This window comes from Hesperophylax consimilis, chromosome 16, assembly GCF_061612785.1.
Source record: "Hesperophylax consimilis isolate HC1 chromosome 16, BYU_Hcon_1.0, whole genome shotgun sequence".
NCBI classification, from domain to species: domain Eukaryota; kingdom Metazoa; phylum Arthropoda; class Insecta; order Trichoptera; family Limnephilidae; genus Hesperophylax; species Hesperophylax consimilis.
This window is the reverse complement of record NC_142851.1, coordinates 34,587,486-34,613,802: the sequence shown is the minus strand read 5'-3', so window position 1 is coordinate 34,613,802 and position 26,317 is coordinate 34,587,486. Positions and strand designations below refer to the sequence as shown.

At 36.7% G+C, this 26,317-nt stretch overlaps 1 protein-coding gene across 1 annotated transcript; it reads right to left on the bottom strand.

The window, feature by feature from the left end:
- Nucleotides 1–55: 55 nt before the first annotated feature.
- alpha-Man-IIa (alpha-mannosidase 2) lies at nucleotides 56–25,904 on the bottom strand. Its single transcript, XM_089641212.1, has 23 exons — nucleotides 25,263–25,904; nucleotides 24,729–24,953; nucleotides 24,302–24,449; nucleotides 21,342–21,513; nucleotides 20,324–20,625; nucleotides 18,113–18,198; nucleotides 17,859–17,959; nucleotides 16,386–16,563; nucleotides 15,301–15,485; nucleotides 13,831–14,013; nucleotides 13,641–13,713; nucleotides 13,038–13,142; nucleotides 12,225–12,314; nucleotides 10,866–11,032; nucleotides 10,022–10,246; nucleotides 9,706–9,868; nucleotides 8,127–8,282; nucleotides 7,097–7,249; nucleotides 6,629–6,754; nucleotides 4,068–4,183; nucleotides 3,833–3,947; nucleotides 2,428–2,541; nucleotides 56–1,795 (listed from the first exon to the last, which is right to left on the bottom strand). The coding sequence occupies exons 1-23, from the start codon at nucleotides 25,392–25,394 to the stop codon at nucleotides 1,646–1,648; spliced, it is 3,465 nt and encodes a 1,154-aa protein (XP_089497338.1). The 5' UTR covers nucleotides 25,395–25,904; the 3' UTR covers nucleotides 56–1,645.
- Nucleotides 25,905–26,317: the final 413 nt, after the last annotated feature.

Here is a 26,317-nt window from a genome sequence, read left to right as displayed (position 1 = left end):
AGTACCAAATGAAAATAAATAAACATCTGGGAAAAAATCCCCATATTATATCCAGCATAATACAATGTATTGATTTGCTCCATTCATCGATCATTCCGATATCATTCTCCAATAATTTCTTGATAAATACTATGATGAAATTACAGATTATTTAATTTATTTAACTATTATATACAGTAGAATCATTTAAAAAAGATTAAGTATGTACATAAAATGGTGTACTGTATCGTAGGACTGATGTGGGGTAAGGAGGGACTGCGGGAGGACTTCCAAACCAATTTGAACCACTATCCATTCAAATGTGCGTAAATTAAAATTAGTAGGAATGTGCGGCAAAGAGAGGATGGAATAGCCTAACAGGTTATTTCATCATCATCTTGATAGCTTATCCATAGGATAATGTATATTTTCGATTTATTTTTTTATAAAGTCCGAGTTTACTATTTGGCACTTGAATCTATGAATAGTGGCTATGTATCGGATAAGTTAGCAGAGTTTTCTACGCATGGCAGTATTTATTAACACACTTTAAGTCGGCGAATCCCTTCGAGAAAATGGATTTTGCTTTTAATCTTTGAAAATAATAAATATATATATTTTTTTTAAATTACGTAGTAATCACCACACCTCAACTATAAGACTACTACATATTAACTTACCCATTCTACAGGTTTAGCATAGTTTCCTTTTGAATAAATATTCTTCCACACAAGAGACAAGAAGATAACAAAATGATAGACTTTTATCACATTGTTTATACATATACATTATACATATTTATAGTTGGGACCTGCACAAAAAGATTGTTACATAATATTCAAATAGAATTATCGGGCAGCAATGCTTATACAGCCATTCAAGTAGGACCGGGGTAAAAGGTAGAACTACCCTTCCCATAGGAAGTGTGTTCACGTACGTTATCCTATGGTACATCAAGAGGATGGTGAAATACCTAAATCTAACGGAGATATGATTTGGTAAATATAAGATGCGGAAATGGATGGAAGAAGAATTCAGGAACATTCCAGGAAGACTCGGTACAATCAAGTGAATGAAATATTAAAGTCATGAGTCGGAATAACAAACGAAAAGATGTATGAATTAATGGCATTCCATTCCCTCTGTCTACTTCTGTGGTGGCATCGTCTTATCCACTAGAGCGATGGCTACCCAAATTTGGACAGTTGTGGTTAGGTTAGGTTAGGTTAGATTCATTGGCTTTAAACCACAGTAAGCAGTTTATATATTTTCATATTAATATTCGGAGGCATGATTTTTGGAATGAGCGTGGTCAAATCTAAAACTAGAAATCTTTATCGCTGAAGTAATTTTTTATTTAAATAAGGAGTGGTTAAGGTTATATCAACTAAATAAATAGTACACAGTGAATAATTGAATAAACACAAGACCGACAGTAGGAATCAGGGGATGGAATAACTAAGATTCATTGTAATATCCATTTAACAAATTTGATAAATATCAGAAAAAATTTACGAGGGATTCTTGGGTACATAAAATAAATAATTTTCTACAGTAAATAAATTTAGTAATTTTAGCAAGTATAAAAGTAACCAGTTGGGTATTTCCCGATGTTATGTTAATTTGTTATGTTTTCCCGTTGCGTGGGTTATCTCAGGGACGGGTTCTACCGATAGATGAAGTAGCTGGCCACTTCCATGGGACACAGGTGGTGCGCGGAGTAGGGGTTAGCGGGGGGTCCCAGATGCAGGAAGGTCAGCGAGGAGTTATGCATCTCGTCCAGCTCCGAAATCGGAACCAGCTCGGCTATTTTTATCTGAAATAAGACAATATTTTAATATTATTTTTAGTTTTGGTCGTTTTCGAGAATCTTGTGTTTGGCCACTCATGTTCCCGACTGGCTCATTATCATTCTCGAAGTCACTTGCGATACACAAAAAACAAACACTTTTTAACACTAAACTATGAGACGATTTCTTAGTTAAACGTATTTGTCACAATTTATATCATATTTAGGTGAAAAGAGAAGGGAATAAATCGAATTTTTTCAAATTACACAAACAAAATTTCGTGCACGGAGAAAAATAAATTTCGATTTACAAATTAACAAATTTCAAATTAAAAAAACATTTTGTATCTAATTTTTTTTCTGGCGATATTTTTTTGGCAAAAATTTCTCATTACGTGTTTTTTCAAATTATCGGGGTTCTACTGTATATTTTATCATCACATGGCTCAAATTTTAAAATGTGGAGAAAACAAAATGAAACAAACTGTATATTTAAGTAATTTTCGCCAAAATCATCAAATATCCCATATTTGATGTGCAACGGAGTTCAATGCCCTGAATAAGAATTTTTTTAAATTCGTCCGAGAAGTGGCTTAACCAGTCTGTTAGATGCATTAGCCTTAGCCAAAAATTTGTGTAACATATTTGAAATTAGTTACCTGTCCATCGCTGATGGGGAACAATTTTTTCTTCTGCTCAGTGCTGTAACACATGTCTAGAAGTTGTCTCTGCAATACTATGCCACGGCCATTTTTCTTCTTTCCATTGGAAAGCTGAAAAGTAAGTAAAAGTATTGTAAGTTTATTTCTTTGATGTTTCTGACTTTCACCCATCAAGTGTGTTCTAGGCCAGTGTTTCCCAACCGCCGGTCTGCAGACGGGTTACGTGTCCGCAGAGATTTCCTGCCGGTCCCCAAAAGATTCGGGTGCTAAAGATGATGAACCACTCACTAGCTTCATTCAGACAGCCTGCACAATGATCGTGAGCAATTCACAACTACCAAATAAATAATTAAGCAAAATAAAGTGTACGAAATCAATAAATTGTGATTCTTATAATATATTTGGGTCCTCCCACCACTGTTTAAGTATTTATTATCTTACTTACTAGTCGTCAACGACTCAACCGCTGCTCATGGAGTTTGGAAGGAGCTACTGATGCAAGCATACAACGCTGTGCAAATACTATACGCCAAGTAAGGTCGGGATAGTGTAAAACGCGACTTATTATCATGGCATAGATATAGTTAAATCTGCTTGAAACTGGGATATAGGCTAGCATAACTATACCAGTGTTCCTGAGATTGTTTGGAGTAAAAAATGTAAATGATATTTTGGTTTCCAGTTATTATACATTATTGATGATTTGTATACAACCAAGAATGTGATTCTTTTAAGATAATTTAAGAGAACATTATCCACTGCACTCAGAACATGGGAATGGTTTCTTTCCAGAGATCGCAAGAATGTGAAGCTTTACAGATAATCAATAGTTGCATTTGGATCGTGGGAATGGTACCAATCTCTCTTAATGGTCTCGAGCAATTTTCTCATAAAATTTGATTTTCGTGATGATAGAGTTAATATATTTTTCTAAGTGAAGTAAAGCTAGGAATGCGAATCTATGTAAATCGATGTTTAACTGATTAAAAAAAAAATTAGATCACAAACTATTATGTACATTTCATAAAAAAAAAATTTACTGCACTGGTAAACCCAATACGAATCTTAGTCGTAGTCGTCAGCCGGTCCGTGAAATATGTAATCACCAAATTTTTACCGGTCGTCCGCAGGTCTAAAAAGGTTGGGAAACGCTGTCCTAGGCCATCATTTGAAATTATGGAGAGAGGAAAGGCGAATTTACATATTAATTTTATTAAATGGGCATATTTCAAAATTATATTATTAAAGATTAGAGTCGAGTTCAAACAGAGGGGAGGAAATTTTAGATAAGGCTTAATAGAAGGGAGGATATTTTCAGAAATGTTTTGCTAGAATCTGGCTGGAAATATGTTCTTGAATGTTGACATAAATAATAGTGATCAATAAATAAAAAGCTCCTTACCGTTGATACAACGCCGTCCCTATACGATGCTATCGTGATGTCCACTCCCACCTCCTTGGACATGCCGCTGAAGGAAGATAGGAGGTTGGTCCCCTGGGGCTCCTCTGGACCAGCTCTGGAAGACAAAAGACTCACACTTAGTCTCAAATAAACCCAACAGTCATTTATCATTAGAATTATTAATCGCCATATTCTGGTAAGTTTGGTAAATAAAATGATTGTAAATGAAGAATACCTTTCCGAGCTTCCATCTCCGGAGTAGAACAACGGGACGAATGGGTGCAGCAGAGACTGGGAGCTGACCTGGGCTGCCACCGATAGCTGGCCTGAAGGGTGCTCTTCAGCAGTGCTCTAAAAAACAGTACATAATAATTGTAATAAGTACATAATAATACCCACTCACCATAGACATATGAATATTAGTAGACCTGCCCTAAGTGATTAAAAGCGTATTATTCCCCACTCCCCATACCGGTTCCATTGGAGCCGGCTGGGCTCGCGTATGGCTTCCCGTGAATCTTGAGAATGTGACGTCATCATTCTTGTTCGAACCAGCGTCGAGCTATGGTCGAGGCATTTTACAAAATAACACGGCAAAATGGTGGCTTGTGATATGAAAACTTGTAAAAATAGATGTGAAAAAGAGAATAAACCCAATTGTCATATTACATTCCATATGTAAGCATTATTTTAAGCTTATTCACATCGTATAATATGGATCAGTTGTAGAAACATATACTATCACATCGAGATACATCTGGACGCAAAATACAAAGCCGTTTGCATAAGAATCAGGGATGTGCCTTTGCCTTTTGCGCTTTAGGTACCACGTGTTAGGTACGCGCTTGTTTCGTATGTATGGTACTGCTGGAACGAGAAGGAGTGCATATCAAGTAATGCGCTAGGTTATACCGAGTGGCGATGTGTGATAGAACATCATGTTTTTTGTTTTTAATTGAAAAAATGTCATCGGAAGGCAAAATGATGTCCAAATTTTTACTCCAAATACTCTTAGGAATCGCTGGTAAAAACTGTGTGTATATAATTTCATTTGTTTTTTTAGTTGTTTTACTTTTCTTTCTTAAAGATTTCAATATTTTATTATTAATAGGAACATAGCGGTTGTGACAACCCTCCAACATTGGTCGAATGTAGCAATTCCCAAGTGTGCGCATCGTTGTTACTGGGAAGTAAATTATGAACACTTATAAAAGTGTCTTAACTAAATACGTAAACAAAATATTCGACTCTGAAAAAAAAGAATTATTTTTTGCCGAATTTGGACTTCGCAAATTTGTTCATAACGTGGCGAGTAATTTGCGCTCCCATGTAAAAATATCCCATATATTCATTCAAAAGCAGATTTTACTTTTAAGAACTAAATGGTGATATTAAAATGCGAGATGCCTATATACTGTCAGATTGATTTATTGACGAATCACAGTCAGCTTTACCCCCTTCGTTCTTCAACAGTTGATTTTACCCCTCACCTTTAATTTCTAGTCTATATATTCATATGTCTGTGCCACTCACACTTTAAAAATTAAAAATTTAGGCGTATTAGATCTATCAAAAAAATTATTTTTAAAATGCAAAAATCAGTCATTTTAAATACACGTAGGATAACGAAAGATTTTTAAAATATTTATGCTGAGGGATCAGTAGGATTTATAGGCCCTGTTAGAAGTTCTACCGAGCCGAACCCTCTGATAAGAAAATATCCGGAGTCGGTGAATTATTTTCCCATTTGATCTCTGGTGAGTTGACGAGTTGTTCTTGTATTGTTTTGTATTTATTTTGCTTATATAATGCACTTGCATAATGTTGATTGACTAGACTCAGACGGCCGGCATAGTCCAGTGGTAACGCATTGGACTGCCATTCCGAAGGTCGCGGGTTCGAACCCGGCGTGCGCAAATAAATTTTATTTGATTAATTTGTGTTATTTCACAATTAATTAATTAAAATAATATATAGTATATTTGCGGCACGTTCCAGAGTGGAAGATACTACCAGTATCGCCCTGGTGTAAGACCACCATTCAGAATTGAAACGTTGCTCCAAATGGCTTTAGCCGTGTTTAGTGACTAGATCTGAATAGCCAGGTACTTCCCCACCTTCCTCTTTCCCTTCCCCACTTACCTTCAGCCTCACAACATCCCCCGATTGGGGATGCCATAGTCTCACTGGCTCCAGACGGGAGCAGTTGGGACTCTTGTGAGGTATTCACTATAAAAAAATAAAAATAGATGATCATTTGTGGAAAAGTGTGTGGAAGGGTTTAGTTTTTCCTATGGGGAAGATTTAACCCGGACATAAAGTCGGAAATTAAATTTAACCCTTTGCACTAGAAAGTTTTTTGGAATGTGCATACCACCAACTCAAAACATTTTTTAAGTAAATAAATCATTTGAATTGAAATATAATTAAATATATAAAAATAAAAAACTTTTTAAATTTATTTATTATGGTAAAACAGAATTCCGTAACTTATTACTATTTAATTGTAGTAATATGATTCTGGTTAAATTATATTGAAAAGTAAAAAAAAACAATATGTTAAATATATTGAGAAATAAGACTTTATTTTCGGCACTCGAGTAATACAGCAAACCATGCATGCCGCCCTATGGCGGCACTCGAGTGCTAAGGGTTAATTTATTAAGTGGCGACACTATGAAATCCATAGATATATTTTTTCCTAGAAAGATACCTACATATTATATAAAATATATACTCAAGTAGGTACTTTTTAGGAGTAGGAGCATTTTTCAGATATTTATGTAAAGTTTTTACCTGGCACTTGGAACTGGCCTTGGACTCCAATATTAACCTAAAGATGTGCTGTGTGGGGTGATTGTCTAGGACGCCCTGCGCCATGCCCCTGTTATCGTCCTGGTTCAGTCTGCGATCTTGCATTATCTACAAATTATAGAGAAATATTTAAAAATAATATGATATGAATATAATAAGACCACTGTGGACATTCCGTGATTAATTTTGACAAATGCCCTGGTAACCCTGTCTGAAACTTTGGCTAAAGAAGGAGAAAGCGCAACATGGCATAATACCCCAAAAATTAATCACGATAATCTTTTGAAACATGAAAATCTCAAAATAATATAATTAATCTTCAATTGAAATGTTTTTTTTAAAACTTGCTTGTGTAAGAAGATATACGGCTATGATTAGGTACCTGATTTATAACTGACAATTATTTATGGCTGCAGAATAAAAATTAATATCCTATTTGAAAGTAGGTACCTCTAGCTGGCCAGGGGCGAGGGCGGCCGCACCCAGGGAGGTAGAAGTGAGTAGAGTGAACCGCGTGTTTTGGTCCTGGATATAAGCTGCCACGGGAACAGGGTAGTAGTTGGCTTGGAGGGGCAGCTTGTTGAATTTCTTCCGCCTTATCATCTGTCAAAAGCAAAAAAAAAATGTGGGTTGGATATGATGATGTCATTAAAATATAGAAATCTTAAACTTATCTTGCAAATAATTTATATACATAATCAAACTTATATGAGATATATCAATAGACAAAGGATTGGCTTCAAAACCCAATGTTGAAAAATGCAACGTTCTGCCTATTGGAAAATTTAACCCTAAGCTTGCATACAAACTTATGGAACACCTCTAAAAGCAGTGACGTTACAACAAGACCTGGAAGTTACCACATCACAAGACTTGAAATGGCAACAAAGTATCGCTAGAATCGTCAAAACAGAAAATTGGAATTTAATGAGGAAAGCCTTCCTTGGTCACCGGATGTGATGTTAAAAGTATACAAAACATATGTGTGATCATCTCTCCAGGAATATGTTTCCAAACATAGAATCCGTATTTTCCAAAGGATATCGATCTAATAGAGAGGGTATAGAGTCGATTTACAAAAATCCCAAGAGCTTTGAAAGACCGGCAATACGACGATAGACTCTATATGATAGGAACTACTTGATTGAGATTTTTTAAATTTTATTTATCTGTGCGGTTATAGATGCCCTGGTATTCAAGAAATCTCTACCGCCAACACAAATGTAAATCTCCTGGAACAAAACACCTTTAAAAACTTTTGCATCCAATCCTACGAAACAATTGAATGGAAAAAACTTCCACAACATGTTATCGATGCTACAAATAGAAATAAATTTAAAGCTCGATTGGACTCTCATTTGGAGACAAGAAAAGATTGACTGATTATAAAATTAGATATAAGCGTATCAGCAGAATGCTGTCTGCTTTTAACTAATATAATAACAATCTAATAAGATAATTAGGGGTTGTGTTGGAGTACCTGGTAGCCGTTGAGATCAGTGAAGAACTCGTCGGCGTTGTTGATATTGGTGGAGAGACGCATGGCGAGCTCCAGGTTGCTGGCCGTGGAGATGTCCACCACGTTGATGACCTCCAGGCCCAGGCTGTCCGCCCCCTTGCCTGAGTAGATTGACACCTGCCGGAAAATACAACAAATTCTTAAACAAACTAACTAACCATCATGCCCTTTCAATTCTGTCTCAGAATGTAGCAGTTCAATCTTGCCCCGCTACAGAGTTATAACACCGGTCAGTACCTGGCACTGATGGATGTGTTGCGGTTGTCATGCCGTATGGCAACATCGAGAGAAAGCTGGAGACGGGATTGCGGAACCGCGAGCGCCGCCATTTTCAGTATTCGACGGGCTGCCGATTTGGGACGTTGTGTCTACGGAAGACACGAGCCAGCATGCGGGTCTACATATTTTACGTGCGGCAATGATGCCGTGAGCTGTTAGTTTCACTCTCAATGTAACTTTGAATTCCACCGTACGCTCAGTTCTTCGAACTGGCCGTTCACCCCTGAGATATTAAAATATTGTTGAATAGAGTCTCTTGTTCTAATGATGTAGGAATAAATGTAATTTTGGAAACCTTTTATCCCTTTTTATTCTTACATACTTTATTCCCGATGATGGATCCTCTTGCCTTGTCAATGGCGGCCCCACTCGCGGCCTGGTTTAGAGATATTATTTGAGAATGAACTCATTATTCGTAAGTATTACATCAGTGGTTAAACTGCAACCGTTTCAAGAACACACTTCTTGCTTCCTTCACATTCATGCTTCGTCTCGTACTTACTCTTCTGTTATTTTAACTCTTGACATGACCTGACTATTGTATTTGCTTCACTCGATCGTGCCATGTCTTCCTCGGGGGTTACAAACTTTTTCTACCATTAACTTCCGCGTCATAAATTCTCCTCTCTTCGTTCACCCGCTTTACATGCCCGAGCCATCAAAGCTAAGCTTTCTTAATCTTCACCATTACACTAAGTAGTAAGTAATAGCGATGGGTCATGATTTATTTTATTGACCCGTTAATTATTAGGAGACCAAATTTGGTCCCAAACGTCATATGAATTTGATTTCCTAATATTTAAAGGGTTAAGAGTGGGAGTCATGGTACCAGCTCAATATTTTTGTACGATTCAAAGAGGCGACTGAATTGAACGGGAGCCGTGAGCTTAGAGCGTATAAATGAGCATACTGCGCTCGTTGGATATCGATGAATGATCGTAGGACTCTTGGTACGGGTACGCCGCCTCGTACCACGAGAAAAATAAGATGCTAGGAGTTGTAGGTGTAGATAGTTATGTTCAAATTCAGATATCGGACAATATCAATTAATACTTGGATAATTTGAATGGCGCTATTTTTCTTCAATATCTCCTGATAAAAAAGAGTTACCGTTCAATTGAGCCCGTATGGTTTATCGGGAGTCGTACGAATACGGCATATCAAAAAGAGCTAGCTCAATTGTGCGGCTCATTCATGAACGACTCATCGCTAGTAGGTAACTACTAGTTGGATGTACGCAAATAAGTTTTTTGGTACTCACAGTGTGGTGCACATAAGGCAGTTGCACCTCCATCCTGGACATTATGTTGCCCTCGATGATGGATATCATGGGATCCGGATTATCATTCTTGACTATGATACTCTCGGATCCTGGTAGAAACAGGTAACCGCCACTTCTGTCCCCACTGGGGCGGGTGCCATATCTATAAATAATAACCATATTAAGTACATTGATATCTTCATCAAACGTTCCTAGAATAATAGTTTACCCGTATGTGTCGTTTATGTTTTCCACTCCCTATTTAAATTCATACAAAACTCGCAACACTTATAAATTAATATTGCATGTCACTTGCTTGATAAAGTCCAGATGCACAGGCACGGTCTCGCCGCCCGGCAGGCTGATGGCCTTGAGCAGGCCAGTGCGCGAGAAGGCTCCCGTAGCACCCCCGCCACCCCCCGGCGGCCCAGCCCGCAGTGTGAACTCCCCGCTGAGCCCCGCGTCCGGCGCAGAAAACACCCGGTGCAGTCGCAGGTCGCCGTCGAAGTTTATCATACGCACAGTCGCGTAGGTCGTCGTACTAAAAAAAAGAAGTTGGATTGTGGTTAATAATACAATATTATATAATGTAAAAATATGCAACAAAGATTCAAAACAGTGAATCCATTTAACCATTTGAGCGATGGGATATATACAAAATAAATGTGCGACCTCTCCTGGAAAGGGCTGGAGGCACCTGTATCCGTTATTTTTGTTTTTATATTATTTTATGTTTGTTTTTTATATTAATTTTGTTTTTATTTAGTCACTACGAGACAAGAAATTTTGTATTTATTCAAGAAATCTCCACAACCAACATAAATGCTAATCTCCAAGGACACTAAAAAAAAATAATAAAACACCTTTCGCATACAATCCTAGGAAACACTTCTTCCAAAAGAGTAGTGGAAGCTTGTAACGAACTTCCACAATTTGTGTTCTATAGTTATATAGAGCTATAAGTTGATTCATATGTTACAAATATGAATCAACTTATAGCTCTATTGGATTCTAATTAAGAGAGAAGAAAGGGAGGAAATTAGATATGACAGCATCACCAGAGAGCTGCCTGCCCACTGATTAATAATATATACATAATATGTAAAAGAAAAGTTATTCTTTTAGTAGTACATATATTTGTCTAATAGAAGTTTTCTTACGAGGGAAGGGCAAGTTCCTCGACAGCCGTGACAACGTAGGATGACAGTCCCATGCCAGGCACCGTGGCGATGAAGCTCAGCAGGTACTTGGACTGCGACACGGACGCTTCCGATATGAACAGCGGGCTTACCTGGCACGCCACGCTCACTCCGTCAGAGTCCACTACCTGAAACAGAATAACATATTAATAAGGTGGACGTTATTATATATATATATGGATTAACCCATTCCCTCGGGGCGGCCATAATTTATACCGCTAAATAAATGAAGACTATATACTTATAGAGTTCTCACAAATGACATTGTTTATTTTATTTTTACGTAAGTACCTAGAGTGATTCAATGTCAACATTACATAAATAAATACAAAACAAATACTTTAAGGCATTTTTACTAGGACAAGTTTAGTTCCGGTGGTGGTCAGTTTCTGTTAAAATAATTTCAAATAACCACCCTAATTTATTTAAAGGGATTAATGGGTTTAAGATCCTGCTTCCACAGGGATACGCCAAGTATATGATACTCATGTTGTGCACTCACGTCGCAAACAACTTGTCACGCAGGGACCGTACACGTCGATACTGAAAAACTGAAATGAGCACAACCAACTGAACATCGCTTAGACTCCACTCCGGAATTCACCACTACTCACGGTGTCGAGCATCAGCCTGGGGAATTCGTCACCGTTCATCTCCACCACCCACAGTGTTGAGCACCAGCTACCCACAACATCACTGAGCACAGAGTCACATCCCGAGGTAATGTGATCTAGCCGACATGTGTCTAGCTGACAATACTGTCTACATAATAAAGACAGTGACACATACATTAACATCTTTATTGTCTCTACCTACAACTACCAACAAACTCACTCACGACCAAACGGTTGCTCTAGCTGCAATTTTCATATTCTGTCATTCTTTGTTGACAGTTTTGTTCTTAGTATTGATCCAAAGCACACGCATTGTATCAAAATGTGACAAAACTGACATCATGTTTAAAGTCTCAACGATATGAGTGGTGACAACGTCAATTGGCTGGCCGCGGGAGATGGTCATCGCAGACGAGTTTACAAAATGTCGGCAACATATGCCTGTGTACGAACTTCTGCACAGATGTATGGCGGTTGCACGAATCAATGAAGCTCTGTTACTACGTACTAGTATAGTCCATATACCTACTGTTTATATTTATGTAATAATTCCTCTTTCCAAATGTGTTTAAAATCGTAGTAAATTGAACAATTTTGTGTTTTAAAAATAATTGGTTGAATTGAATTGAAAGGTATACTTAATTCATAGAGTTGTATTGGATACTTGCATTTACCTGTGGAAGATGGACATAAATATAGTACTTACAGTTATGAATGGAACAGATACATGTAGCGTCACTACTTCCTCTCTGGTGTAGGCCAAGGAATTGAAAAACACTATTTTCCTTGAAGGTGCCTGCAAAATAAATGCACATTAGGTATTACTACAAAGAAGTTATACAGTTTTGCCACTAGTGAGAGAAAGTGTGGCAAGTCGGAAAAGGGGCAAATAAGCGAATAAATGAGCACTAAACATAAATAAATAAAAAAAGTTCTCTTCAATAATGGATTACAGGCATCAATGGAAACAAAATATTAATTTTATTGGTAGGTAAAATTATTTTACTATACACAAAGAAGTTATATTATAGCAGAGCAAATTACTCTCTCAGTAATCTGCCACTCGATTACCATATAATACATGGTAACTAAGCTAAACGGCAATATATAGTAATACCACCGTTTAGCTTGCTCTCGCTTAACCTTTTATCAGTCATCAGTCACCAGGGTTCATCATTAATGATTGCATTTTCTGGACATTTCCGTTAGACTTCTGTGAATATTCTAGCAACTCTACACATGTGTGTTTAAATCGTTTCATCCTGCAACATTTTTCGTATGAATAAGTTTACAAAATGGAGTCTTCTCGCAAGCGTAAATAGACACCTCAACCGAAAAACAAAAAAATGGAACTTTATGAAAGATCGATAGCGGTGCCAGTTTGTTTTTACGAAATAGCATAGCTTGTACGTTTGCACTCACTATAATCCGCCACTTTTGCTAATTGGAGACTTGCCTATTTTTTGGGGTGGCGAATTAGTGAGAGAGTACTGTAATATTATTGTAATGTATTAATTACCTCTGGTCCAACAGTAATGGTGAGCTTCTCGGGGAGGGAGTTGCGTCCTCTTCGCATGTCGTCTATTTCAAAATACACGTGATCAGCTGTGGGCACGTGGAAAAACTGAAATCAAATTTAAAATGTTGAATGTTCTGTTAATTACTTTTTAAGCTAGAGTGTGTATTTAAATTTAAGTTATTGGTGATCTCAAACACAGAATGTGGTTCTCATACATGTTTAATAATTCCTCCTTTTAAAAGTGAGATTAAAAAAAAAAAAAAAAATTACATTAACTTTACACAGCAGGAAATGAGGAAAATAATTTCCCTCAGGGCCTACGTTATCTTTGGAGATGATGTGTGAAGGAAAGAGTGACCTGGGTCTTGAAGAGTCTCGTAGGAGGGAGGAAATAAAGAGGCAGGCAAATAATTCCACAGCCAAGCTGTTGAACTCGTGTCATAGAAACGACCATGTTCTCATGTCAACTGTGTAGAAATGTTTGACATGCATTGGTGTGTTTCCCGACTGTGCACCGGTGTCGAAAGGGTTAAAGACATTAGTTTCTCGGAGCATCTTCCATTGAAATACCGGTAGAACAAGGTATAATATGTTTTATATTACCTCTGCTTGCACCAGAAGATGGTAGGCACACTGCTGTATTATGTGTTGGCTTCCCAAAATGGCCATAAATAATCTGAAAACATAATTAGTGAAAGAAGACAATGTTATTCGTACTCCAATAATTAGAAAAAGGTCAGTGTATTCTAACTTTAGAATAACATTCCAACTATTGTTAAAGTTTGTAATTTACTTGTTGCCGTAATCCACAACGACGGGGTCCCTCGAGGTTCCGGTGACGCCATCGTGATGTTGGAACAGCGCCAGGGCTTCCCTGGCCGTGTTGAGTGTGGCCGACAGGCGCGCATTCTGCGATACCAGCGCATCCGGGATGTCAACACGCGACCTAGCAAGCGCCAGGATCATCTCTGCAGCTCTGGAAAATTCGAAAATACATGAGTCAGCATTATTGTATTATTCAGACTTACGGGGGTGTTCAATGCTCGATGCAACGACCCAGACAAACCCCGACAAGACCAGCATCAGTAAAATTCAATTGTGAATGGTGGTCTTACTGCATCACCAACATTAATTTGAGGTGCTGGATGCAATAACAACTTGATGAAAATTAGATTTTTTTAATAAAAGCTTTTTGAAATGCGTAATATTCACTTGTAACTTGAACTTAAAACCTACACAAGTAATATTCACACGGCAGATAAAGAGGGGTATTCATTTTAATGATAAACTAATGTTTATATGACAAGGTTTTTATGCGTAGCACAAAGGATAACAAATTATTGCTAACAAAAACCTTTCCTACAAAAATTAAGATGATTATTTTCATGTGAAAAAAGTAATAAGTAATAATTGTCGAATGAAAAATACTAGTACATATTGAATTATTTGGCAGGTTTTTGAAAGAGCCGACGTAGCTTAATACAGATGACCGGCAATCAGAAGACTGCGGGTTCAATTCCCACTGGCAGCATTTATTCTTTCTCGGAAGATTTTTCAATTTGAATAGGTATTTCAGGTGAATAATTATTACTTGTAATAATGGGTTTTCGAAGGGATTGGAGATACCAAAAAGGCGATGGTAGTAAAAACAGCTTCTGAGCGTTTAAGTTGTCAATTCTTCCAACACCTCAAATGCTGTTGTCAAATCACTCCTGTCATCAATTTTCAATTGAACATTGTTTCCAAAATAAATTAAATACACAACAATGGCAAATGACTAAGTATCGACACAAGTCACCAATTAATTCGTAGCACTTTACGATTCATTCATAAAAGTTTGTCCTGGTTTACGTTGATTCCTAAACGACCCATTGGATGACGGTCTTAGAATGACATTACAAATTCATTTAGCACATCCCTCAGTAGGTTCATTCCAAAAGGCGTCTAACTCCTACAATAAAAAGTTGTAGAATAATAGGAAACTGATTTTTTTTTTAGGTGAATGCTGCTAAGAGTCCCAACTGCTCTCAACCTTCAGGAGCCAGTGGGACTATGGCATCCCCAAATTGATTATATTGTGAGGTTGAAGGCAGTGAGATGGGAAGAGGAAGGTGGGGAAGTGCCTGGCTATTCAGACCAAGCAATATTTCGATTCTGAATGGTTAATGGTACCTTCACCAGGACTATACTGAGAGTATCTTCAACTCTGCATGCTTTGAATAAATAGTAAACAGATGGATAACATTAGATTGAATAGCATTACCTGACATAAGCCATGATGACCCTGTCCATTCTCTTGTAATAGGGGCGGGAGGTGTAGTAGCCGCTCCAGTAGTGGTCATCGCGATCGGCGTACGTGAAGAAATCTCCCGAGAGGATGGGGAACTCCTCCAGCGGCATCTCTTCCCTCACAGCCTTGAAGTACTCCGACAAGGTTGCAAACTTAACCTACAAAAATGGAGTTACAGAATTTACACCTTTACATATTTGAAGATTTGTTGTTAGGTTATGACACCTTCTTCCAGGGATACGCAAGTATTCGGCACTCAAGGATTCAATTATCTTGGCGACTACAGCCATATATCAGCGCAGTGTTTCATTGTGCACAGGCACACGTTGCCGACATTTTGTAAAGTCGTCGGCAACTCCAGTCTTCCACGACCAGCAGGGCGAGGTTGTCAGTACTCACATCGTCGAGACTTTAAACATCGTGTCGCACATTTTGTACAAATGAGCATGCTTTAGATCAATGCATTCAACAAAGAATGACAGAATATAAAAATGACAGCTGCATCAACTGTTTCGTTGTGAGTTATTCACATTATTACAACAAGAAATCAACACTGACTGAATGGTGTGAACGGGTTGGTGCTCATTCCAGTTTTTCAGTAATAATGCGTACTGACTGTGCGTGACAAGTTGTTTGCAACGTGAATATAAAACATGAATATTTGATACGTACACGGATACGGAGCGTATCCCTGTGGAAGAAGGGCCTAATTTTCAACATTTTGATACTGCTCTAAATGGTGTTCGCCTCCAGGAAAATACAGAAAAATTGAAATAAAGAATGGGTATCTTTGGAAATCACAATCCTATGTTACAAATAATCGATTTTCTGGGACATTTAATCATATGGGATGAAATAATGCACATCAAAATAAGAATTCCGCGATTGCTTTGAAAATTCCTGAAAATTACGGGTCCCATTGAATTCTGTGATGTTTTACGGTCTGTCTAACACAGATAATCACTGAAAACAAGCTGAAAGTAAGCGTAATGATGGACAATGGATCTTCACCATCTTATTTGCTGACCTTGAATATACATAATGTAATGGTATCTTACTTCAACGTTAAGTTTCTCGTTAGTGTTGAGGTAGTCCATGAGCTTCTCGTAGTTGTTGAACTGAGCGTCCCATTCCGTGGAGTGGTCCCAGCGGAAGTCATCACCCAGTGGGTAAAGCAGCGCCTTGGTCTTGTAGAGCTGTGACTTCTTGCGCCACTGGTCTAGCAGAAGATCGGCTCTGCAAATTTAATGAAACAATTCATTTTACAAAAACTACATTCACTAATTTTCCTAATATCTTCAAAAAGAGATCTAACAAATACAGTAAAACTGTTTTAGAAGTTTGGTTTTTCGGTCCCTTTAGCTGAATTTGAAAAAAGGGTCAAAATTATCAGCTCTTCGGGTTTGCTGCAATATGTCTACTTTATAACAATAAGGGTCAGGGTATATAGCCACTGCGATCATCATATTTCATAATTAATCTCTATATGTCTACTTCATAAATCAATAGAAATTGTCCAACCAAATAATAATTTAGTGTGTTTTAAAAAAAAAAGTTACAGAAGTCGTAAGAGGCGTAAGTTTTTGACAGGTCTAATCGTGTCTGCGCGAACTTACAGCCTTCTCACTGCTTATGAAATCAGTTTGATAAGTTGAGAAACTTACCGTAAGAAAAGGTGCGGATGCGAGATTTAAAAAATTAAAAGGCAGGTTTTTGTAGGATTTTTTTCCTATAAAAACTTTTTATTATATGACCTAAAATCTGATGAGGATAAGTACATTATTATCTCTCGAAAACAATATAAAAAATAACACTAGATAAAATTCAAATAAGCATTAGCTACATATGAATACGAATATAAACAGAAAGAAAATTTTCTTTTCGATTCCAAAAACCATAGAGATATCATTTATTATTTTTTAATTAAAAACTAATGTTTATAAGACAAGGATTTTATGCATAGCACAAAGGATAACTAATTATTATAAGAATTAATTACTCGCCTGACTTCCCGTCAGCGGCATTTATTTTTGGTCGGGAGATATTTTCAATTTGTATGGATATTTCATGCGAGTAATTAATGCTTATAATAATTTTTTTATTAGATTTCATTTATTTTTTAAGTGGAAATAATTTATTTCTGAAAATAATCATCCTTCTTTTTGATGATCAGTTCAATCCTTTCTAATCTCAATGTTTCTGTTTATAACACAATGTATTTGAATACGAAATCAGTTGATCTCATTCGGATAAAATTAAAGAACTCAATTCAATTTCGCCATTAACGGAACAAAACCGTAGGGAAAACTGTTTCTCTCAAGCCAACTTCTATTCAAACACTTTATTTGGGCCTTTTAATCTTTATTGATAAAATCGCGTAAACTTGACAGTAGCAAATGGTTGTTGATAGGAAGCCATCTTACGGCTAGTAAAATTAATGGTGTAGCGGTGGCTGTAAGTACTTAGCATCTTAGGTAATGTGGCCATCAGCAATTCTCCAATCATGCGATAAAGAACAAATGTAAACTTACTTGAAATGTACATTTCTGTCACTGATAACTTGTGGGGCAATCTTCCACGGGCAGGACAAGCCATAACCGGGAAGGCGCTTGAAGTCAAACTGGCAACAGATCTGAAAGAGGATTTTATCTTTATACAACGCTCTAAACAAACTATATTATCGTTGAAAGAATACTCAATGGCGTAGTCCTACTTGACAGGGAGAAATGTATTAATTTTTTTACACAACAAAAAAAAATATACATTAAAAAACAAAATGACTTACTTTAGGGTCAGGGCCACATGAGTGTGGAACATCGTAAGAATAGAATGGCATCATGTGAGTCCACATTTCTGTAGCACCCGTGCCATCTGGAAATACATACATAATATCAACATATTTAACCTGTGGTGTGCCAGGAAATTTCAAGCTCAATTTAATTCCAAAATCAAACGTCAAGTGTCCACTTAAATTTTTTTTGTGTCGCATTAAATAAGTATATGATAACAATTCTTCCAGATTTCGGTAGTTTATACAACTGTTGTTACTAATTATATTATTTTGTACAAGAAACCTGTAAATAAATAATGCTACAAATATAATTATTCATTATGACGTAAAAATTTTGACATTTCTTACGAAGTTAATTTTCATCACTTTTCTTGGGTGAAATATTATAAAAATTACATCAAAATAATGTAGATAAAACTATCTTTCTGATGATACCTCAAATCTATTATTTCCACAATCAATTTATATCAAAAATAATGAAAGAAGACGCTTTGACACTAAAAACGAGGCAAATATTTCGTTGGCATTCCACGGAAAAATTCTTTGTAAAAAATCTGAAAAGCTAGAAGTCACTCCGGTATTTGCTGCGTAAAGAACGAGAATAGCCCAAGCGATTGTGACCTTGTTCTTCATACAAATTCCTTATACATAAGGGTCAAAATCGCACATAATTTTTTTTTTTTTTTTTTAATTCGTAGATAATGTGCAGCACTCACATATGCGGTCCCGGCATATGACATTGGGTATCATTTAAGATTTTCACGGCCAAAAGTATTATAGTGATTTATTTTTGGGGTTTTACGCCATCTTTAGCCAACGTATCAGACACCATTACACTGTAATGCAACACGGCATAATACCCCAAAAATAAATCACTATAATATTTATACATTCATCAATAATTTCAACAGAAGGTACTTTAATAAGCTCATTAAATATAGGCTCTTTCATTGATATGCAATCTATCTTCTATATAAATAAAAATGTAAATGTTCGTTTGTTCAAAATCTTAAATCTCCCAAAGTTCTTCACAGATTTCTTTAAAATTTTCACACAACGTTGCATTCGAATACGCATGAGTTTTTATATACCTATATTATATAGATTTGAAAAACAGCGTCATCTGTTGGACTTAAAAGCAACGCAGACAGACTGAACCACAGCAAAGCGTGGCAATGTAAAGCTAGTTCTTAAATAAAGCCGTATACTTTATGCTAAAATAAAATCATGTGGTTTGGCAAAGGCAAACATATCCGTTGTTGGAAAATAGTTAAATTCCAATGTACTCAGACGATCTTTTTGAAGGGTTCTATTTCAGGAAATACACTATGAATGCGGGAAAAACCATAGAATAATTTAGAAAAAAAGTGCTGTACAAATTTGAATGGAAACATTTGGCCCAAAAGCCCAGCGCTCCGTCTCAATTACACTCACCTGACGTTGTGATCTCCGTCCCATTTTAATTTACATAAACACAGTTTTGTATTACAAATTCAAGCTTCGACTAGGCATATATTTTATCACGAAACAGTCCCACAAGGTATTCCTTGTGTTATTCTTTATTCTATGGATGAAACGATAGATGCAGAAATGTAGAAAAATACCACAGCTGTGTTTCATTGTCTAACTAACGACGACTGATGTCAGAAAACTGCCGCCGACAGCGACTGGTGAAGTACAATAGTACAAAAACTGATTTGATTATAACCAAGCCATAATGTATGTACATGATTGGTTTTGCTCCACACTTTTTAAAGAAATCAGAGACTGAGAATTCTTTGCGATCACACATCTAGAATTAAAACTTTAAAAGCCCATTTGAAAGCCTCCGTTGAGGGGTAAGGCTCTCGACTAGAGATCCGAGCCAGTGGTCGCGGGCTCAAATAAGTGGACGTGCACAAGTAAATTATATTTGATGAATTTATGCTATTCACAATTCATTAATTTAAAATAATATATAGTATCCTTGTGACATGTTCCAGGTTAGAAGATACTGTCAGTATCGCCCTGGTGTAAGCTACCTTTCAGAATTGAAACGTTGCTTGAAAAGGCTTTACCCGTGTTTGGTGACCAGATCTGAATAGCGAGGTACTCCCTCATCTTTTTCCCCTCCCCACAACCTTCAGCCTATCCGCACACCCCAATTGGGGATGCTGTCTCTTATGGGTATTCACATGAAAGCAAAAAAATTTAAATGCTACTAACCCCAAGTCTGCCTCCATCTAAACTCAAGATTCTTCTTCTTAGCCAGCTCTTTCTTGACACTGTAGTGCGTCCGCTGTATGAGCGTGCCCGTGAGACCGGCCAACTTGCTCAGGTACGGCTGGGTGGCCGAGTGACCGAAGGGGTCTATGGCCCAGCCGGCCGTGGGCGTCACGTTGAGGTGCCGCTTCAACCACTGGTGGCCGGTCGTCAGCTGCTGCGCCACCGACATCCAGTGCGAGTTGGCCTCATCGTTCATCACCCAGCCGCCCGTCACCATCTCCAGCTGGCCCGATTGAATGAGCCTGGAATCATCAAACATCGATGAGAATGGTAATAATCATAATTAACTACACCACCCTAACAATATTTTTCTTTCATCACAATAAAAATAATTTTGAAAATATAAAAAATTGTTGCATTTGCTAAATGTATTTTTCTTATTTAAAAAATATAATTAAGCAATTTAATGATTTTAATGTGTTAACACTATTAAAAAAACCATACCAATAAAATAAATGATGGTCGGTGGCTGAGTTGACATCGCGTTTGGGTCCCACCCAGGTGTAGTGTGTTCAATTTCTCGGCTTCAAGTCCTCCATCACAACACAAGCAACATTTTCTACTTACTGTTGTGGTTGTAGGAGATTTTCAAATACTGTCAGGTTATTCGTAACCCGTAAAGTTTGTAATTCATAAACTTTTATTATTACCCATTAAAAAAACATTTGAAATTTCAATCATAAAACCCATTTTCTTAAAACTATCAATTTTTTATAATAAGTGACGTTTGACTTTTCAGCGACGATATATTCCTAATGAAAAAAGGACTGATTTTCAATAATTTGTGATAAGGAAACAATAAACTTCAGTTTATTGAATATTTTATTAAATAATGCTGCACAATACTTGATTGATGTTGTAAGATATGTTTTCAGTTGAGTTTTAATCATTTGATGATAGTTTATCTGAAAATATGCACGGATAGAAATAAAAATGTTTATATAGTTGTATTTGTTACTTTTTAGCGAGTCTCTTCTGATCCTCGCTGATCTCGTCCCACCACAGCGCAAAGTAGCTAATTTCGGCCCAGATGAACTTCCTGCGACTGTCCTCCGACAGCTTCACCAGCGCATTGTTCAGGATGGACCGTGTCTGCGTGGCGTAATACTCCTCGAACGTCTTCAGCCAACCTGCAAATGTCATTCCATAACAATAATTTCAAATTGTAAAATTAATTAAATTAACCAATCAAAGTATTACGCATCATTGTTATATTAGGCTGAAGCCAAATGAGGGTAATTTTGTGAGTTGCGTTTTTTGAACCGCGTAATTACACCCGTGAGATGGCAGACAACTCAATTCGCATCGCTGTGTGGCACAAACCGGACTTTTATATGAAGATACTTTTATACGAGACTTCAAATATGGCGTCACTTATGTCAGACATTTTGCAACAATGAGTATGTTGTAGATCAATGCTAGGAACGAAACAGTGAACATAGAATGACAGTACATACAAATGATGACTGCAGCAACAATATGATTGTGAGTGAGGTTAGGAAAGCATTCCAGTTTTGAAGTTTCGAGAATTCAATAATGATTCGTCTCTGATTTCAGAAACAACATTTACTAATTGTGCGCAGCAAGTTTTATCGCGAAGTGAGTACACGACATTAGTATCAGATATTTGCATATAACTTTGGAAGAAGGACTTAACTCGGGACCTTTCCTCTATCTGGGAGTGACATACATAAATTTTTCTATTTTATAATGTTTTGAATACAGTGAAACTCCCTTAAGAAGTTCCAATTCAGAAGTTTCACTCGAGAAGTTTCATGTTTAAGAAGTTTTGTTTTTCGGTCCCTTGAAATTCCATACAAAAAACTATGAAAATACGATTTTTCCCATTCTTCCCAAAAAGTAAAGCTTTTAGCTAAAACTGCTTCCCGCTTAAGAAGTTTTTTTTGTTCAGTAGTGAATCCATCACAAACCAAAACTAGTAGCAAAATATACCTAAAAATGTCCCATTTTTTACTTTGTTATCATTGCTGCATTCCATTTAAGAGGTTTTAGAAGTTGGGCAGTAAAACCATCATATACCGTAACTTGCATAAACTAAGTTGTTAAGCGCCCTCCAGGTGATTTTCTCACGAAAACGGCGCTATACAAATAATCCAATCATTACTATTATAACTAGTGCCACAACATAGGTACCTGAAATGAACCTTTTTTTCAATACACAACTTTGTTGAAGCATATTACGCGAGTTACACAGTGGTAGCTCGACATTTTCGGGTTTGCTATGATTGAATGTTGTTGTAGCCGGACACAATAAAATATGTTAATATGAAATGTAAAAATACTAATAACTATATGAACAATAAAAAAAATTGCAAGATATGAATCTCACTAAGAAGTTTTTTTTGTCCTGTTCCTTGGAAAACTTTTGAAGAGAGTTGCACTGTATGTACTAATAATTATTTTATTTGATGAAATTGTCTTTGCAGTAGATGAAGGCTCTGTGAAGTGACAGGATACGAGTTTGGATTTAAATTAACATATGACACAGTACGTACACTACGGCATTGCCACAAATTATTTGTGTTGTCGAGCAGGTCGTTCAAATCTGTATCTGAATTTGTGCATGGGAGAGCGTTCCGCCATCTGAACACGGTAGATGACAAATTCAATATATTCTTTAACTCCACATATGGTCTCATAGAAATTATTTTGTCTCCCTTACCCTCATAGTTAGAAATATGAACTAAACGGTGTTAGAAGGTGAAAACACCAAGCTTTATAATCAAATATAGAAGTTAAGCACAGAATAATTCAAATGTACACCTCTATGAAACCAAAGGTTCCGACCGCAGATTGGGAAAAATTTATGAAACTTTGTGAATTTAAAAAAAAATTATTTTTATATCAAACGACAAAAAAAAATTAGGTTTATAATAAAATGTGTTTTTTTTAGTTATCCGTAATTTTAGTTCAGTGTTTAGACAAAAAAACATAAGGTGAGCCATTTCAAAACTTTTTTATGTTAGCGCAAACTGCGTTCAGTCATTAATGGAGTTACCTGCATTTACCCTTCTTTCAATATCTCTGTCAGCCTTCCCGTCTCTCGTAAACATACTTCCTAAATACACAAACTCATCCACCTGCTTCAAGTATTCCTCATTCACAACTATATTGCACACTGTTTTCGTACTCTCTCTTTCAAACACCATGACTTTAGACTTACTTACATTTATCATTAACTCATTCTTCATACATACTTCTTTCATCCTAGACACGAGAGACTGTAGATCTTCCATACTGTTAGCAATCAGCTCCGCATCATCAGCATACAACAGACAACATACTTTCAGATTACTCAAATTCACGCCCAATCCCACCTCTTTCAATTCTTGCATACCATGTATAGATAGAATAACCACTGACATTATGCAGCCTTGTTTAACACCCTTTGTGATATCAAACCACCCCGTAAAACCACCATTCACCCTAACACATGCAAAGCTTCCCTCATACAGAGACGCAATTGCCTGAGTGAGATTCGTATTCACTCCATACTTAAACAATACCTTCCATAGCTTTTTCCTGTCGACTCGGTCGTATGCTTTTTGTAGATCTACAAAAGCACAGAAAAGTTTCTGTTTTTTTGCCAGAAACTTCTCAGTGAGCATACGCAATGAGAAGATCTGGTTCATACTTTATAGATTTTATTATTAGTTCAATGGAAAATATATGACAAAAAAAACTTCTCCTTTAAAAAGCGTTTAACAATAGATTTGGAATCACAAATCCATTACGGAGTACATTCAGACATTTTAAATATATATTTCATATTCCATGAGTCAGAGATTGGCTTGATTGAGATATTTTTGATACAATGATTAAATCAAATAGATGTTTTATTACTAGATAAAAATAACAATAATAAAAATTAATGATGTAGTATTTAGTATTTGGTACCTGGGTCGTTATGGGAATGGGGCACGATGAAAACCTTGAGCTTGTGGTGCGAGTTCCACTCCTTCTCATCGTATTCGATCCTCCAGCCTTGCTTCCACGGGCCCCCGTCTGCGTTGTCAAACTTCAACTTTTCGTACACGTCCAACATCTAAAATATTCAACATATTATTTATCTTCACTCTTTATCTTGGGCCCGTGTAAATATGTGATGACTTAAATATGCGCCGAATTGCCAAGGCCCTGATAATACCTGACACCTAACAGTCCTAACACATCGCCCTTGAGATAATTTTTCATAAAAACGGCGGTACACAAAAACACAAATCATACGAATATTATTGATTACAGTGATCGCCCGTCTTCCTAAGCATCTACCGGCTTTGACAGGAGATGTTTGGCTCGGGGCTGGTTATGTATATCTGTCTACCTGAATATGTGTGTTGGGTATGTTGTTCATCATAACAGCGCATTGCTTTGTCTGTTGCTCCTTGGGCTCCGTGTGAGGTTTGGGCATGACCCGCGGCACCGGGTTCTCCACTCCGGGCGGCATTAGCTGCTGCATGGCACTGCGGATCTCCCCAACTACGGCGTGGTTCTGGTTTAGCTCTGACTCCAGGTGCTTCAGTCTATCCTCAAAATGGAGCCACTTATTCTGAAAAGGTAACAGTTGGAAACTTTTCAATTCAAAACAAAGGTAAAAATAAAGGTACGCGCGCACACAATATCCAAAATGTGCCGTGATAACGGAACCATTTGTAGTCATACTCAGCTAATGATAGTTTGGGTCTTAAAGAAAACTGTTAGAGAGAAGGCTTGTATAAAAATGATCAATAGATTAATATGTTTACGAATGATAACATTTTTACAGCGTGTTTTCGAAGTTGTACGTATGCAGACCTTCAGTAAGGAATATTTTATTTATTAATTAGTTAATGAAATAATATGAATAATTTTAACTTACGTCATGCATTTCCTCTGGAACTGTGCCTCTGAATGGGGGCTTTAATAATCTGTCAGTGAAAAAATACAAAGACACACAGCACAATATCATCGAAAAGGCCGCAACAAACATTAACAGGCGGCGGAGGCGCATTTTGATGGATTTTATGAAAAAAATATTTATATTCACAACAAATAGTATTAAATGTTTTTATTTTCGTGTTATTTTTTGCACAAATATTTGGCACTATTTACATTTTGCATTGATCGTCGAACGCACTTATAAACACAATACACGTCATATTTGAAATAACGCTATCTTTCCTGGGTATCATTAAATTTGCCACGGCGAAGCGCAGCCGGTCAGCTGAAAATTTCTCCTTCAAAGATATCAGGTAATCTACCTGTCAAAAACGTAAACAAAATATTTTTTGACAAGCTGCGACAAACTATTGTCCGAAGGTGAGTTCACATTTTCCTCAAAAGCATCATCATCCAAGTGGATAATCAATCCAGTCGCGGTACTAAAACATTTGTAATGCACCAATGATAATTATATCAAATGCTGTTTTGAATAATTAATATAATTCAGCTTCCAGCTCAAGTATCGTAAACGTTAAAATATTTATATTTATGTTAAAATAAATCTGTAGCATAAACAACAATCGACAAGAAGTAGATAATTGTATTAAAATATTTTTCATAGAGTAATAAAATTAAAAAACTTTTTCTATGGAATATACCGTGTCTACTACGGACCTTGTCATATTAAAATCTACGAACTTCTTTCTCCGTTTGTCTAAAAAAAATTGTAAATGTTTATTTATCTGTTGCTCATGTTAATCTGTGCGAAATAATTCAGATGCAGACAAATTCTCCATTTTTTGTTTTGGTTTACTAAATATTATTACTCCCTGAAATTTATGCGCTTAGTTACATCATTAATAAAGATTAAAAAAAATATCAAGAAAGTATTTTTTCATTAACCCCATCGTCATCTTTGAGCATGCTGCGTGGAGAGGAAGGAGTGAAAGTTCTGGTAAGGAAAAAGGAACGTCGGATGAGTAGGAATCTAGA